This window comes from Chiloscyllium punctatum, chromosome 8 (genome assembly GCF_047496795.1).
Source record: "Chiloscyllium punctatum isolate Juve2018m chromosome 8, sChiPun1.3, whole genome shotgun sequence".
Lineage (NCBI taxonomy): Eukaryota > Metazoa > Chordata > Chondrichthyes > Orectolobiformes > Hemiscylliidae > Chiloscyllium > Chiloscyllium punctatum.
Window position 1 is genome coordinate 40,701,400 of NC_092746.1, and position 18,106 is coordinate 40,719,505.

An 18,106-nucleotide genomic window follows, 5' to 3' on the forward strand; every position below is an offset into this window, starting at 1 on the left:
ATAATTTTCTATAATCTGTGGACTCAAAACATAACAATTGTTGACACTGGTTTCTTGGAAAGACATTATGGCATAGGGAACTGTGAGCAGTGACATCATAGAAATAATGTTACATTTCTGAGTCATATAGCAGATGATAAGTGATGACATTACAAATCCTCATCTAAATAAAATTCAGAAGGCATGTTAGGTAAAAGGAACAGTGACAACAGTGTGTTTTTCTTTGGACCAAATCTATTTTACATAATTTGATGTTGGAGTACCCAAGCAACCCCAACATTTATAAAATGAACCATTGCTTCCAGGATGTTGCCATTGACCTTAGTCAAGATCAGAGAGATGTTGTGGTAGCTGGCTGGAGCCAGACATCCATTGGGGAGAGCAAATAAATCAAGGGAAAACATAAAGGGAAACAGAAATGCAGAGAACCAAAGGAAAACTGATATTCACAGATCCCTTAAGGTTGGAAAACAGATAAATAAGGTAGTTAGGAAACTATGGAGAATAATTTACTTTATTATCTGAGACCTAGACCAGAACAAGGTGGTTGTGACAAATTAAGCAACATGTAGAATATTGGGTACAGTTCTAGTCACTGCTTTACAGTGATGATGTGACAGCAGTAAAAAGGGTATAAAGGATATATGAAGATTTGCCAGGAATGAGCATCTGAGGAAAATTAGATGGTTTTACAAAAATGGGTTTTTACAAACCAGTTATGCTACAAAACATGCCTTTTAATTTAAGGTAAACAATGTTCTGACTGTGGGATGGTGTGAGCATACTAATTCTGCCCATAGATCTGTAACCAAAACCTAAAGAAAACCAAGTACCTGCTTTTCTAACTTGATATGTAGGGATAGTTTGTTTTCTGGCTTAAGAGACACAGAGAGGAAAACAAAATAGCTATTGCTAAAAGCAGAGGGAAACAATATTTTCTTTGTGGTGGTGATGTCCAAAGGTGTGTGGGTCAGGCAGACTGGACATGCTAAATTGCCCTATGTGTCCTGGGATGTGCAGGCGAGGTGGGACTAACCATGGGAATTACAGAGTTAAAGGGAAGAGGAGGGGATTGTGTCTGAGTTGGATACTCTTTGGAGGGTTGGTGTGGACTCATTGGGCTGAGTGGTCTGCTTCCACACTGTAGGGGTTTTATAATGCTGGTGAGAACTGGCTCTTTGATTGAGGAGATTGGGTCTGTGGAGATTTAAGGAATAAGGCATCAGCTGCGTGGGTCCAGTTGCTGGAGGACGGATAATGGATTTTAGTATATTCATATTCAGTGAAACAATTTTCAAAGACCATTGGAAGACTCATCCCAGCCTGGCAGAGAGAAGAGACCCTGTTGAAAAGCTGGAAGGCACTTGGAACTCAATTCTCAAGGCTACATATCCACTGATGGTGTAGCAAAAAATAAGAACACGTCTTAATGCAATTTGATTGTATTAATTATTTAATGGGAAACATATTTTCTTCAGTATAGTATATTATTTGTGTATTAAGTCATGCTTAGTCCATGTTGAGTTTAATTTGTTTATTCCAATTAAGGAGAATCATGCCCTGCAATTCTTTCCATAGGTCACTGAGAAATTAATTTGCCTCTTCAAATGCTTTTGAATTTTTTGGGGATTGCAACAATAGTTTAGTGTTGTGTTTTTTGGAACAGATAAGCACAAGGAGAATTTAATTGACGTATAAAATTACAATGTTTACACAGTAGGCAAGGAGAATTTACTTCCTTTTGCAGAGGTTTTTAATGACTACAAGGGCATTTGATTTAAAAGTAAATCGAGAAGGAATTAGAGTAGTTGAGTGTTGGGGTATAGATTTATTTGCTGGTGTATATAACTAACAGAGTAACAAAAAGAGAAACCAAAATAGATTTAAAGAGTGCTCTGCTGAGTTGCCCTAACCAGCAAAGTTAAGAACCAAGAGCTGAAGAACAAGATTAAGTTGGATCACTCTGTTGATGGCACATATATAATGGACTGAATAGATTCCTCCTCTGCCATGCATTTTCTTTCTTCATATACTAGTTCTTAATTTTTTCTCCCGAAAAAACCATCAGGGACAGCACCAACCCTGGCACCTGGGAGGCAACACAACTTTGAGTCTCTCTCGTTCCCACAGAACCTCCCATCTGTCCCCCCAACTATGGAGTCCCAATGACTAATGCTGTGCTCCTCTTCAGCCTTCCCTTCTGAGCAACAGGCACAGACTGTGCCAGAAACCTGTGTCCCATTGCTTACCCCTGGTAAGTACCTCTCTCCAACAGTATTCAAAACAGTGATTAGTTTATTTTTAGTTTTTCAGTCTTTTTAGTCTCACTGGGAACTTAGAATAATGGGAATGGATGTTAGGGTAGTTGAATGTTCCTCCTGCAGAATGTGGGAGGTAAGGGATACCAGTAGCATCCCTGCTGACTGCATTTGCAGGATGTACGCACAACTCCAGCTCCTCAAAAACCATGTCAGGGAATTGGAGCTGGATGAACTTTGGATCATTTGGAGGTGGAGGGGGTTATTGAGAGGAGTTACAGGAAGTAGTCACACCTCAGGTAAAAAGAGGTGGTAGATAGGTTACCACCAGGGGATGGAAAAGGAACCGGCAGGCAGTGCAGGGATCCCCTGTGGTCATCCCCCTCAACAACAAGTATACTGTTGGGGGATGACTTACCAGGGGTAAGCAATGGGGCACAGGTCTCTGGCACAGAGTCTGTCCCTGTTGCTTAGAAGGGAAGAGGGAAAAGGAGCAGAACATTAGTCATTGGGGACTCCATTGCTAGGGGGACAGATAGGAGGTTCTGTGGGAATGAGACTCACCGCTGGTGTGTTGCCTCCCAGGTGCCAGGTTCATGATGTCTCTCATCATGTTTTTGGGATCCTTGAAGGGGAGGGGGAGTAGTCCCAAGTTGTGGTCCACAAAGGCACCAATGACACAGGTAGGAAAAGAGTTGGGGGTTTAAGGCAGAAATTCAGGGAGCTAGGGTGGGTGCTTAGAGCTAGAACAAACAGAATTGTTGTCTCTGGTTTGTTGCCCATGCCATGTGCTAGTGAGGCGAGGAAGAGAGAGAGAGAAGAGTTGAACATGTGGCTACAGGGATGGTGCAGGAGGAAGGGTTTTGGATTCCTGGATAATTGGGGCTCTTTCTGGGGTAGGTGTGACCTCTACAAACAGGATGGTCTTCACCTGAACCAGAGGGGTACCAATATCCTGGGGGTGAAATTTGCTAATGCTCTTTGGGTGGGTTTAAACTAATTCAGTAGGGGGATGGGCACCAAAATAGTTGTTTGAGTATACAGGAGGTTGAGAGTAGTGAAGTCAGAACTAAGATTTCAAGATTGCAAGAAGGCACCAGCAAACAAGAAATTGGTTTGAAGTATGTCTACTTAAATGCCAGGAGCATCTGGAATAAGGTGGTTGAACTTGCAGCATGGGTTGGTACTTCAGATTTCCATGTTGTGGCCATTTCAGAGACATGGGTAGAGCAGGGACAGAAATGGTTATTGCAGGTTCCAGGATTTAGATATTTCAGTAAGAATGGAGAAAATGGTAAAAGAGGTGGTGGTATGGCACTGTTAGTCAGGGACAGTATTATGGTTGCAGAAAGGACATTTGAGGACTCATCCACTGAAGTAGTATGGGCTGAGATTAGAAACAGTAAAGGAGAAGTATTACTGTTGGGAGTTTTCTTTAGGCCTCCAAATAGTTCCAGAGATGTAGAGGGAAGGAGTGCAAAGATGATTCTCGATAGGAGTGAGAGTGACAGGTTAGATGTTATGGGGGCTTTAACTTTCCAAATATTGACTGGGAATACTATAGCTCAAGTACTTTAGATGGGTCAGTTTTTGTCCAATGCGTGCAGGAGGGTTTTCTGACATAGTAGGTAGACAGGCTAAAAGGGGTGAGGCCACATTAGATTTGGTATTGGGTAATGAACCTGGCTACATGTTAGATTTGGAGATAGATGAGCAGTTTGGCGATAGTGATCACAATTCGGTTATGTTTACTTTAGTGATGGATAGGGATAGGTATATACCACAGGGCAAAAGTTATAGCTGAGGGAAAGACAATTACGATGTGATTAGGCAAGAGTTAGGATGCATAGGATGGGAAAGGAAACTGCAGAGGATGGGCACAGTTGAAATGTGGAGCTTATTTGAGGACCATCTACTGTGGGCCCTTGATAATTATGCACTAGCCAGGCAGGGAGGAAGTTGTCGAGCACGGGAGCTGTGGTTTACTGAGGAAGTTGAATCACATGTCAAGAGGAAGAAGGCGGCTTATGTTAAGATGAGATGTGATGGCTCAGTTGGGGCGCTTCAGAGTTACAAGTTAGCCATGCGAGACCTAAAGAGAGAGCTAAGAAGAGCCAGGAGGGGACATAAGAAGTCGTAGGCAGATAAGGTCAAGGAAAACTCTAAGGCTTTCTATAGGTATAGCAGGAATAATAGAATGACCAGAGTAAGATTAGTGCCAATCAAGCATAGTAGTGGGAAGTTGTGTGTGGAGTGAGAAGAGATAGGGCAAGTGCTAAATTAATACTTTTCATCAGTATTTACATTAGAAAAAGACAATGTGGTCGAGGAGGATACTGAGTTACAGGCTACGAGACTAGATGGGATTGAGGTACATAAGGAGGAGGTGTTAGCAATTCTGGAAAGCGTAAAAATAGATAACTCCCCTGGGTCAGATGGGATTTATCCTAGGATTCTCTGGGAACCTAGGCAGGAGATTGCCAAGCCTTTGGCTTTGATCTTTATGTTGTCATTGTCTACAGTAATAGTGCCAGAAGACTGGAGAATAGCAAATGTTGTTCCCTTGTTCAAAAAGGGGAGTAGAGACAACCCTGGAAATTATACACCTGTGAGCCTCACTTCGGTTGTGGGTAACGTGCTGGAAAAGGTTATAAGAGACAGGATTTATAATCATCTAGAAAGGAATAAGTCAATTAGGGATAGTCAACATGGTTTTGTGAAGGGTAGGTTGCGCCTTATAAACCTTAGAGTTCTTTGAGAAGGTGATAAAAAGGTGGATGAGAGTAAAGCAGTTGATGTTGTGTATATGGATTTCAGTAAGGTGTTTGACAAGGTTCCCCAGGTAGGCTATTGCACAAAATACGGAGGCATGGAATTAAGGGTGATTTCGCAGTTTGCATTAGAAATTGACTAGCTGAAAGACGACAGAGGGTGAAGGGAAATATTCATCTTGGAGCTCAGTTACAAGTAGGGCACTGTAAGGATCTGTTTTGGGTCCACTGTTGTTTATCATTTTTATAAATGATCTGGATGAGGGCCTAGAAGGATGGGTTAGTAAATCTGCGGATGACACTAAGGTCTGTAGAGTTGTGGATAGTGACAAAGGATGTTGTAGATTACAGAGAGACATAGATAAGCTGCAGAGCTGGGCTGAGAGGTGTCAAATAGAGTTTAATGTGGAAAAGTGTGAGGTAATTCATGTTGGAAGGAGTAACAGGAAGGCAGACTACTGGACTAATGGCAATATTCTTGGTAGTGTAGATGAGCAGAGATATCTTGGTGTCCAGGTACATAGATCCTTGAAAGTTGTCACCCAGGTTGTTAGGGTTATTAAGAAGGCATACGGTGTGTTAGCTTTTATTGGTAGAGGGATTGAGTTTTGGAACTAGGAGAACATGTTGCAGCTGTACAAAATTCTGGTGCGGCCACATTTGGAGTACTGCATACAGTTCTGGTCACCGCATGATGTGGAAGCTTTGGAAAGGGTTCAGAGGAGAGTTACTAGGATGTTGCCTGGTATGGAGAGAAGGTCTTACAAGGAAAGGCTGAGGGCCTTGAGGCTGTTTTTGTCAGAGAGAAGAAGGTTGAGAGGTGACTTAATTGAGACACAAGATAATCAGAAGGTTAGATAGGTTGGACAGTGAAAGCCCTTTTCCTCGGATAGCGATGGCTAGCACGAGGGGACACAGCTTTAAATTGAGGGGTGATAGATATAGGACAGATATCGGAGGCAGTTTCTTCACTCAGAGAGTAGTTGGGGCATGGAATGTCCTGCCTGCAACACTTAAATGGTATTGGATAGACATATGGACAAGAATGTAATAGTGTAGGTTAGATGGGCTTCAGATTGGTTCCACAGGTCAACGCAACATCAAAATTGAAGGGCCTGTACTACACTGTAATGTTCTATGTTCTATTCCAACTATGGGATGCATAATACACAAAATCCTGCATTACGACCTGGAATCAAGTTGAACAAGACTCTCTGAATGCGATATCACTTGTGTTTGAAGTCAGTTCTTTGCTCGGTCTGCAATATTAATTCCAAATTTGGGTGATGGTATTAAGCATTTTCTGTGGAGACTGACTGCAGTTTTTAAATGGATTCCAGCTTTGCAAATATAATTTGAACTCTTTTTTATATTGGATATACCATTCTCAGAACTAAAAATGTTGTATGGTGGCATCCATATCAATTTTCATTTGCCACAACTGAAAAAATGCAGTTCAAGCCTACATACATTGAAGGAGTGATCAAAACTATACTGGTGTTGTATGATCAGGGCATTTATTAGCAAAGATCCTATTAGAAATTCATTGCACTAAAGGTTTTAAATGCTATAATCATTTGAATTCCAACATGGTATTTGGAGAGCTAGATTATTTTTAAAAAAACAATTTTCAAACAACTAGACATTCTGGTGAACATTTAAATCTGAGACAAGGCTACAATTATTGACATTGAGGTACACAAATGCTAAGCAAGTTGATTGTTAGAGTATACAATGAGGGATTATACATATTCACACACAGAAAACAGTATTCTTAAAAGCACTTTTGAGGTATTTATTAAAAGGTTCACAGACAAGGATTAACACAATGATGATTGATGAAAACTAGGTAGAAGAACAAAGCAGGCAATGCACAATTTTCAAAGGTAGATTTCGACATGAGGCATTTACCATTTCTACTCCTACATGACGTAGAGATATTATTTTTGTACTACTCATTTACTGGGGTGAACTCATTTTCTTCCACAACATTTTCTTCTTCACCTTCTTCATCTTCCTCAAGGTCGTCTTCATCTTCCTGTGAAAAGATTTTTTTTTAAAATGAAAGATTCTCATTTTAGTATCAAATCTACATAATGGCAACACCACTCTCTGTTAAACTTAAATCACTTTTTGTTGAACTCAATCTTTCAATTTGAATGCATATTAAAAATGATTAAATGTATATTTATTATACTGAAGTTCTGATATTTTAACTTATAAATCCACACAATCAAATAACTCTTATCTTTAAATACAGGTAATAGGTTCCAGTACATCTATAATAATTACATCATGAGGAAACATTTCCCCAAATTTGGTGGCAATTTATCTCTCCCTATTTGTACAGCAATAAAGTTAAAGATCATCTGTCCACTTTTACAAAGTAGCACTAGAACTCCTTCAATTGAAATACAAGTTAATAAACTGAGAATAAAATTTATAACTGTCTGATCAACTACCTTAAAATTAATAGTACCAAGTAGTTATGGTGACAAAATGTTCTTCAATTCTGCAGTCAGTTACTCAAATCAGTTGAAGTGGCTATGAATCTCATTTTACAGATGTTTTATGCCTCTGTACTGCATTTCATGCACTATCCACCAAAGCTTCCTGACAAGCCTGCCAATTTTCCAATTACTGGTAGCACCATATGTTATCTGAAATTCAGTCAAGTCTAAAATAGGAGAAAAAGAGCACGTCAGACAGCAGCAATCTAGCAATCTTCCATAATTCTGTCAATTACTGTGCATTTATTACAAGTCAACCGTCTAAATGAAGCAGTAGTATCATAATGCTCTTCAGCTACTACGGTTTCACATTCAACTGACATATTGCATTCAGTTCTAAGAACACAGCAGCTATAAAATGCTCAACAGGTTTCAAAATGCTTTGGTTATGATTTTTTTTCAGAATTCAATACATTGTGATATGAGGGGATATTAAGAAATGCACAAACAGTAGAATTTGCTGCTCAGCTCTTCACAGGAAATTAAAGTATCGGGGTTGGGGGAACTGGGCGGGTGGAGTGGGGGGGCAGATGGGGTTGGGGAGGGGGGTCATGGGCTCATGCACAGTGTACTGCTACCTAGTCTCCTGAACAGGGAGCAGACTTCACAGAAAGCTCCGAGCCCAGAGGAAATCAATTAACTGAATAATCAAATGTCCGAACAAAATAGTGCCCGCCCATCTCATTCGGATAATTGAGGTTCCTCTGTATTTCAGTACAAGACTGAAGCTCACGTCATCAACACTGATGAATAATGATGGTGTTCTAAGAAAATTGGGCTTTCAGTGACCAGCTGAATGGAAAACCTCAATACATTGTAAAAATGAGACATGAACAGCTGAGCCTTGCACCAGTTGCTGTGTAATCTGATGCAGTTTTTGACAATGTAACTGAAAAGCAAGACAGTTGTTTGTTCTCCAGGGAGAAGTCGTCCATGGCAACATGGTTCATTTTCATATGACAGTCTTGACTAGTGTGACATTTACTTTGTGTCATTGTCAGGAAAATGTACACCCTATGGCATTACACAGTTCATAACTGTGCTCTTAACGGTGAATCATAAGATTCCACGATAGGAAAAAAATTAGGATCTATGTGGTGTGCCCCTGTCTAATGATATCACTATGAAAGGAAGCCTGAACTGACTAATTACAAAATGAAGGAACCATAACATTTACTTTTTTTCAGATTTGCCTGTTCAATTGTAATCATCTAGCTTTCTTTTTGAACAGTTTTGTTTGAATTTCTGCTAGTGAAACAATTAACAAATAGGTTAGCTGCTCACAAGACAGATGCAAATTACTTAAGGGTGTCAAAGGATATGCGTTAAGCAACTGTATATTTTAATTGTGCCTGTTTTAACTATGCTAGCAGCAATTCAAGATTTTTTTGACAGCTTTAAAGCATAAGTGCAAGGTTTGAACATATCACCTTGAATTGAGTATGATACCCATCCTTAAAAAGGAATATTTTTAAAAAAGGTTTTCAGTTTCTAACTGACTTGATTAATTAACTAACTGTGAAAATCAACATTTGCATTTTAAAAGGATATCCTGAAATCTTGCAATAAACACATATTCTTAATTACTTATTATTCCTGGGGGTTTTCTGGCATTATTGATGAGGACGTAACATTGTTTGCACAACTTGACTGTATCTAAAAGGACGTATCACTTATTCACAAAATTAACTGTTAGCTCGCAGGGATTAGAGAATGAGTGATTGGTAATTGTTTAGCCTACATAATTTGAGTTACTGATGTGGGGTCAATAGCTGACGGACCTGACCTTAAGCCAATGGAAAAAGTTAATGAAAATCATTTCCTAATTAGCAATCAGATGTCCTCAGTATTAGTGATACAAGTTTCAAATTCTTTTGTGTTACAGTTTAACCATGTGCCTTCTGTAATTTTTATGAGACAAAGTTCGAAGTAATATCACTTCAGAAACAGGTGTAGACATAATGTTTCTGAGGAACAGATGTATTGGCCTTGAAATATTTACTTAGAACATAGAACAGTACAGCACAGAACAGGCCCTTCAGTCCACGATGTTGTGCTGACCATTGATCCTCATGTATGCACCCTCAAATTTCTGTGACCATATGCATGTCCAGTAGTCTCTTAAATGTCCCCAATGACCTTGCTTCCACAACTGCTGCTGGCAATGCATCCCATGCTCTCACAACTCTCTGTGTAAAGAACCCGCCTCTGACATCCCCTCTATACTTTCCTCCAACTAGCTTAAAACTATGACCCCTCGGGTTAGCCATTTCTGCCCTGGGAAATAGTCTCTGGCTATCGACTCTATCTATGCCTCTCATTATCTTGTATACCTCAATTAGGTCCCCTCTCCTCCTCCTTTTCTCCAATGAAAAAAGTCCAAGCTCAGTCAATCTCTCTTCATAAGATAAGCCCTCCTGTCCAGGCAGCTTCCTGGTAAACCTCCTCCGAACTCTCTCCAAAGCATCCACATCTTTCCTATAATAGGGCGACCAGAACTGGACGCAGTATTCCAAGTGCGGTCTAACCAGAGTTTTATAGAGCTGCAACAAGATCTCACGGCTCTTAAACTCAATCTCCCTGTTAATGAAAGCCAAAACACTATATGCTTTCTTAACAACCCTGTCCACTTGGGTGGCCATTTTAAGGGATCTATGTACCTGCACACCAAGATCCCTCTGTTCCTCCACACTGCCAAGAATCCTATCCATAATCCTGTACTCAGCTTTCAAATTCAACCTTCCAAAATGCATCATCTCGCATTTATCCAGGCTGAACTTCATCTGCCACCTCTCAGCCCATCTCTGCATCCTGTCAATGTCCCGCTGCAGCCAACAACAGCCCTCTATACTGTCAACAACACCTCCAACCTTTGTGTCATCTGCAATCCTCTCATCCAAGTCATTAATAAAAATTACAAACAGTAGAGGCCCAAGGACAGAGTCCTGTGGAACACCTCTCACCACTGATTCCAAGCAGAATATTTTCCTTCTACTAACACTCGCTGTCTACTGTTGGCCAGCCAATTCTGTATCCAGACAGCTAAGTTCCCCTGTATCCCATTCCTCCTGACTTTCTGAATGAGCCTACCATGGGGAACCTTATCAAATGCCTTGCTGAAGTCCATATACACCACATTCACAGCTCGACTCTCATCAACTTTTCGAGTCACATCCTCAAAGAACTCGATAAGGTTTGTGAGGCATGACCTGCCCCTCACAAAGCCATGTTGACTGCATTTAATCAAGCCATGCTCTTCCAGATGGTCATAAATCCTATCCCTCAGAATCCTTTCTAACACCTTGCAGACAACAGACGTGAGACTTACTGGTCTGTAATTGCCAGGGATTTCCCTATTTGCTTTCTTGAAGAGAGGAATTACATTTGCCTCTCTCCAATCTTCAGGTACAACTCCAGTGGAGAGCGAGGATGCAAAGGTCTTTGCAAGTGGCGAAGCAATCGCATTTCCCATTTCCCAATTCAGCCAAGGACAAATCTGGTCCGGGCCTAGCAACTTGTCAATCTTAATGTTTGACAAAATTTTCAGCACATCACTTGCCAGAGATTTTTTTATTAGCAGACATTACCTATAACGGCAACAGTAAAAGAATTCCGGGCCCTGAAGAATCAGAAGTATCAGTGTTATCGTCACTGCTTGTTCATTAAGTACTTAATAAACCTTGCTGAATAAATTCTACCAGATGCATGAATACTGATCATTTATATCTGGTGAGGCCAAACACAACTGAGCACCCCGTCATTACAAGTTAGGATTCCAGAACTTTAGAGATTTTAAGTAGAGCATTTTAGCATTGAAGTCCCCTGAATTTAAATAAACGGAAGAACAAGAGACTTTTTAAAAAATTCATTCGTGGGATGTGGGCATCACTGGCTGGCCGGCATTTAATGCCCATCCCTAGTTGCCCTCAAAAGGTGGTGGCAAGTTTCCTTGAACAACCAACCAGGCAGTTCATGCGCTGTAAGTTGACCCACAATGCCTTTAAGGAGGGAATTATGGCTTATCATGCTTGAAAATTTTCATTTTATTTTCTGCTGCAGTCCAAATTTATAGTTACTGCCTCTAACTACAAATCTCCATTTTACTCTGGAGGGTTTGTTTACTTATTCCAAACTCAGTACTCCATTCAAGAAGCAGCAAGGCAAAAACAAATCTCTTTAAAGGTCTGTAGTCTCCAAGATAACTGTAAAACAGTTTTGTCCTTCAGACTTCATTTTTGAAGCAAGGAGTGGAAAGAGATGGAAGAGGAGAAAGAGGGAAGCATGGGGACAGAAACATTAAAAGGGAATCTGGTAGTATACATGGTCAGCATAAAGTCTGCATTCTGAATATACTGCATTTCAAACATTATGTCCCCTCAGTCAAGAGGAGTTGGTGGCAAAACTCTCACACATTAGGCCATGCTCCCCAGAAACAAATCATTTTATTAAAATGGTACAGATTTTACAATGCCCAGAACTTCATTTTCTCCAGAAGTGCAAATGAAGCATTAACAGCTTATAGATTCCACCTGGCAAAATGTGAACTGACAAGGTGCCAAGGAGGCAGGAACTCATTTTACAGCCACTTTGTTTTCCACCCCCAATTATTGCTACTTGCAGTAAAATGTTGTAATAGAAGTTAATTTAATGAACCTCCAAACCATGTATTATAAAATATGTGCAACCTGTATTTTTATAAATCAAAGGGTTAAATAGGTCAAAAACACCAATTCTGTCCTAGAGTTTAAAGTTGCTGATGTCTAAACAAATGAGACAGACATAATTAGGAAAGATGGCAAATTAGGTCATATAATCTTTAAAATAGTTCTAACAATGCATACACCACCTGTAAGAAACAACTGTCTGATACTCCGACCTCCTTTTCTATACTTGAATTCAGTTTTGCAATGGCTGGAATTAATAGGCCAAGAATTATTTTTTGCACTGAGCTTGTTAGGTGCTTCAACATTCCATATAATGCTAACAGTCAATTAATCAACTGTTCATTTTTTGAGAATTGTGACAATTAAGAAAGAAAGGTATAATAGTGAACTTTTTTCCTTGATAACATAGTAGGGATACTTCAACAAGCTACAACTAATTTATAAGTTTTTTTTTAGATTAGATTAGATTATTTACAGTGTGGAAACAGGCCCTTCGGCCCAACAAGTCCACACCGCCCCGCCGAAGCATAACCCACCCATACCCCTACATCTACATCTGCATCTACCCCTTACCTAACACTACGGGCAATTTAGCATGGCTAATTCACAAAGTTTGTGTTACAACCAAACGAGGAGGAATGAGTCAGTTCTCCTCCTTTAAACCCTGTCAGTTGTCCACAAGACCTTAAATTCTATTTAGGAGGTATATTTAGCAGGTAGTTTTAGCTTACTTTGATTAAAAGCCTTTACCCATTCAAAGTTAAGGTGCCAATTACAAAGTGCTGTTCAGTGAAAACAAGACAAAATTTACTAATTACTAAGTCTGAGAAAAATAATAAAATGCGACCAACGGGGGTCAGTGTATATTCTTTTCTTTTGTGTTAGACAATTTAAAAGTGCTTACACTCCTTGAGGTTTAACCCAAAGCCACTGATGTTTAGTGAAACTTGTGGTATCGGAATTCTCGGTGAATGGATTTTTTTTAGAATTTGCTTAATCACTGGGTGTTCCTTGAGAAGTGGAAACAAACAAGGACAAGAGCTAGCCAACAGAAAGCAGAGATTTGGGCTAAATGGGTCTTTTTCTAGTTGGCAAGAAATAACTATTGGGCTATCAAAAGGTTCGAGCCTTAGGCCCCAACTACTTACAATCTATATTAATGACTTGGATACAAGAATAGAAGGCACGATAGCCAAATTTGCAGATGACACTAAAATAGGTGGGGCAGTAAGTTGCAATAAAGAAACAAGAGATTTACAAGTGGATATGGATAGGTTAGGTGATGGAATATGAGGTTATCCATTTTTGTTGGAAGAAAAAACTCGACTGATTATATAAATGGAGAGAAACTTCAGTGCTTAGGTGTGGAGGGATCTGGGAGTCTCACACATGAATCACAGAAAACTATAATGTGGAGGTGCTGTTGTTGGATTGGGTGGACAAAGTCAGAAGCTACACGATACCAGGCCATAATTTAACAGGTTTATTTTAAATCACAAGCTTTCAGAGCACTGCTTCTTCATTTCCTCTGGTGCTCCGAAAGCTTGTGATTTCAAATAAACCTTTTGAATTATAACCTGGTATCATGTGACGTCTGATTTTGTCCACAGAAAAATAGAATGAAGGTACAGCAGATAACAGGGAAAGCAAATGGAATTTTGGCATTTATTGTTAAAGGAATAGAGTATAAATGTAAGGGAGTGTTGCTGAAACTGTACAAGTCATTAGTGAGACTGCACTTGGACTACTGTATACAGTTTATGTCACCTTGCTTGAGAAGGGATGTAGTTGCACTGAAGGCAGTTCAGAGGAGACTTCCAAAGATGAGGGGTTTGTCTTAAGAAGAGAGATTGAGCAGTTTAGAAGAATGAGTGGGGTTATAATTGAAGCATACAAGATCCTGAAGGGGACTGACAAAGTAGACATTGATAAGAAGTTTCCTCTTGTTGGATTTAGAATGAGAAGTGATAGTTTTAGGATAAGGAGTGGCAGATTTAAAAATGAATTGGGGAAGAATTACTTCTCTCAAAGGGTCATGAATCTGGAAATACATTACCCCAGAGTGTGATGGATACTAGGGCATGAGGGAACTTTGAAGAGATAGATTTTTAGCTAGGGTTATGGGGACTGGGCAGGAAAATGGAGTTGAGGTGGAGATGAGATCAGCTATGAATCAATGAATGATGGAGCAGACTAGAGGAGGAACTGAGTTCTCCACTCTTGATCCAAAGAGACTTATGTTCTTATCTACTCTGCCTTACCCTCTACCTTGATATCTAGAGTGATACCTATGCTGACAGTCATCACTTCCCTAATGGTGGCCTCTTTCCTGGTCTGAGGAGTACCATAATTCACGCACTCCAAAGAAACGTTATCGAGATTTGTTATTATTAAGCCTCAACTCTATGCAGACATTGCGAGCCCTCAATGTCTTTGCTAGGCAGCCTTTTAGTATCCTGTCTCAAGTTGACCAGAAGGAGGGACCTAGGGGTATAACACAATCAAACAACTTCAACAGGCCCAAGTACACAGGAATTAGATCATGCCTTTCAGCTCACTTGTTTGGATAAAACCTCTACTGCAACTGTGTCATGCTACCAATGTCCTCAAATCCCTGGTCAGTACCTCAAAGATCCTCTGCGAACTTATTTGAACATTTGCACCTAAGCCTATATTTGCTGAGGGGCTTGCCACACAGCTGTTCCATCATGAACACTATCTGTTCACTCATATTAAGGTCCCTAGATGCCATAAGCATCCTCAATCCAATCTTTAACTGCTAAATCATGACATATTTCTGGATATTTCCCGATTTTGTCCAATTTTGTACTCAAAACAGGAACAATATTCAACTTGGAGTACAGTTTCCTTCCTCAATAGCATCGAGGGAATTCACATGGTTAGCTTTTACCTTGGTGATTTAAAGCTCAGATTCCCTCTGCTCATACCTGAGTTTCTAAATATCCTGAAGAAGCTTCAGCCCTCTCATGGGCATTGCCATTTTCAATTCTTCCATGATCCTCTCCAGCTCAGGCAGTTGCCTTTTGATCTCAGCACCATGACTTGTATGTAACAGAAATGTAACATGAGATCTAAACATATGGAAGACCCAAAGATTATGAAGCAGGGATTATTTATTCTACTGGCATCAAGCAAAGAAGGGAAATAACTTCAATACACTGTGTACATGGAATGACCAGTTGGGCTAAGATGTCTTTTGTCTGTCTGCCCTCCCTATCAGCCCTCTATCCACTAAAGAGACCCTTTATTTTCCAGCAAGAATCTGTTCAACTGGTCCAATTGCTGCTGCCAGTCCCACTACACTTTCTTTTAAAATTAATTACTACTTGTTTAAATGTTGACTCTTAATTTTAACTGAGTATTGCATCAAGAAGCCTCAGCAAAATTTAAGTCAACAGGAATCAGAAGAGAACTGTCCAATGGTTGACATAATATGTAGCATGTCAATGGTTAAGATTATTTTGGGCCAATCATCTCAGATCCAGGACATTGCTGAAAGAGTTCTGCAGGGTAGACATGACCTGATCAGAGATATTATTACATACCTCTGGAGCTGATGGGACTTTAACCTGGGACTCTTGTTCCAGAGGTAAGAACACTGCCATTGTACCATAAGAGCCTCTTAACGTTTTGCAGAGTAATATCGTAGGTCCAATCATCTTCAGCTGCTTAATCAATAACCTTCCCAACATCACAAGATCAGAACCAGGGATTTCTGCAGATGACTGTGCAGTGCTCACTCAAGGTAACAAAATTGTAGCAAGATGTGGACAACATTTGAACCTAGACTAGAAAGTAGCATGTGCCACACAAAAAGCTTGGCAACGACCTCCTATCCTTGAAAATCAGTGTCAATTTGCTACCATTAACATCTGGGAAGATACTTGTAATCAGAACGTAATTGGACCAGCCAGATAAATACTGTGGCTTGAATAGCCGGCCAGAGGTCACCTCTAAATCTCTAGTCTCTCCAACTATAAGATGGCTAAGTTAGGAGTGGTATGGAGTCGTCTCTACATAACAGGCTGAACAACACAAAGAGTTTAACAACAGTCTGGATAAAACAACCTATTAGCTCCAGAAACAATCATTCCCTCCAACACTAATGCACTGACTGCAATGTGTACTATTAATATGATGCACCCCAGTAACTCACCATGGAGCTTTCAACATAACCTTCCAAACCCTCATTGCCTATTGCTATGGAGAATTGCATTATGAATATTTCGATATCATTTAAGTTCCTTTCCAATTAGCAAACTATCCCAAATTGGAAATAATTCGATGTTCCTTCATTGCTGCTAGGTCAAAATCCTGGACCTCTATCTTACAGCACCTACATCACACAGATTGCAGTCTTTCAAGAAAATGGCTAACCTCCATCTTCTTCAGCACAATTGGGATCGACAACAACATGGCCTTCCACACTCATGTCCCACTAATATTTAAAAATAAGAAAACTTTTGAATCTGGGATTTTTTTCCATTTGTGCAATTAATGATTCTTAGCGTTGAAGAAGATTATTAATAGATATTTTTAAAATTCTGATGATTACCAATACAATGAATCCACAAAAAAACTATTGTCTTTGTATAACTTTCCAGTCAATCAGGAGATTGTTTGAAAAATTGATATGATAACGTTCAAAGTTTGACCATGAGGGCTTTCTGAAGTAGCAGAATTGGGAAAGGGTAACATTTTTCACTTTACAAATATCACTAGTGATGAAAAAAAATGTTTTCAGCACCAAATGTGGTGCAAAGCGGGGTAAAAGAATGATAAAATGGCAAAATTAATGCTGGTTAAATGATGTAATGGACAAAGAGAAGTTAATGGGCAAGATCTTATCACAATTAGAAGGCACAGTTACAAGGATACCAAAGCTGGGAACTAAGTATTCAAATGCATGTGACTTATTAAAATGGTAGGCAAGGATGAAAGGGTAATTGAGTTGTAGAGTCAGAAATCTACAGACAGAAATGGCTCTTTGGCCCATTGACTCTCCACTGATCAAAAACAAGTACTTATCTATTCTAATTCCATTTTCCAGCACATGGCCCAGATTCTTATTGACCTTGGCAACACAAGTGCAAATCTGAATACTTCTTAAATATCATTACGGTTTTTGCCAATACCACCCTTACAGAAAGTGAGTTCCAGGTTCCCTCTGGGTAAAAATACATTTACTTAAATCCTCTTTAAACCACCTGTCCCTTACTTTAAATCTAAGTCCTCTCATCATTGATCCCACCAAGAGAAAACTTCCTTCCTGTCTACCTCATCCATGCCACTTATAATTATATCTCAATCATTTCAATCTCAGTTCCCGCTGCTCCAAACAATGCAGTCTATCCAATATCTCTTCACAACTAAGAACTCAAGGAAATCTCCTCTGCACTCTCTCTAATGTAATCACATCCAGAATTGGATTCTAGAACTGCACACAGTACTCTTGTTGTGGTTTAACCAACCTTTCATAAAGTTCCAGCATAACCTCCCTGCATTTAATATCTATGCTTCAGTTAATAAAGGCAAATATCCCAAATGCCTTCTATATCCATCTGTCCAGAAATCTTAAAGGCCTGATGGACATGCACACCAAAGTCCCTCCGATCCTCTGTACATCCCTGGGTCTGACCATTTTGGTTCCTTTACCTAAGAAGAAACACTGTCATTGCAGGTAGTTCAGAGAAGGTTCATGAGGTCGATCCCAGTCATGGAGAGACTGTCTGACAAGGAGTGACTGAATAGGTTAGGCCTCTATTCATTAGAGCGGAGAAGGATGTTATTGAAACATGTAAGACTCTTTAAGGGACTTGACAGGGTAATTGCTGACAAGTTGCTTTCCCTTGCTGGAGAGTCTAGGATAAGGACATAATCAC

General features: G+C 39.9%; 1 protein-coding gene across 3 annotated transcripts in view; it reads right to left on the bottom strand.

The window, feature by feature from the left end:
- Positions 1–6,800: 6,800 nt before the first annotated feature.
- phf14 (PHD finger protein 14) overlaps positions 6,801–18,106 on the bottom strand; it is a 229,117-nt gene continuing 217,811 nt past the window's right edge. For 2 of the 3 annotated variants that reach the window (XM_072575405.1, XM_072575406.1), the window contains one exon: positions 6,801–7,067. In XM_072575405.1, coding sequence (XP_072431506.1) covers positions 6,981–7,067 — 87 coding nt within the window. In that variant the 3' untranslated portion in view covers positions 6,801–6,980. Of the gene's footprint in view, positions 7,068–7,491; positions 7,707–18,106 lie in introns of all 3 variants that reach the window. The other variant, XR_011961314.1, reaches the window with a different exon arrangement.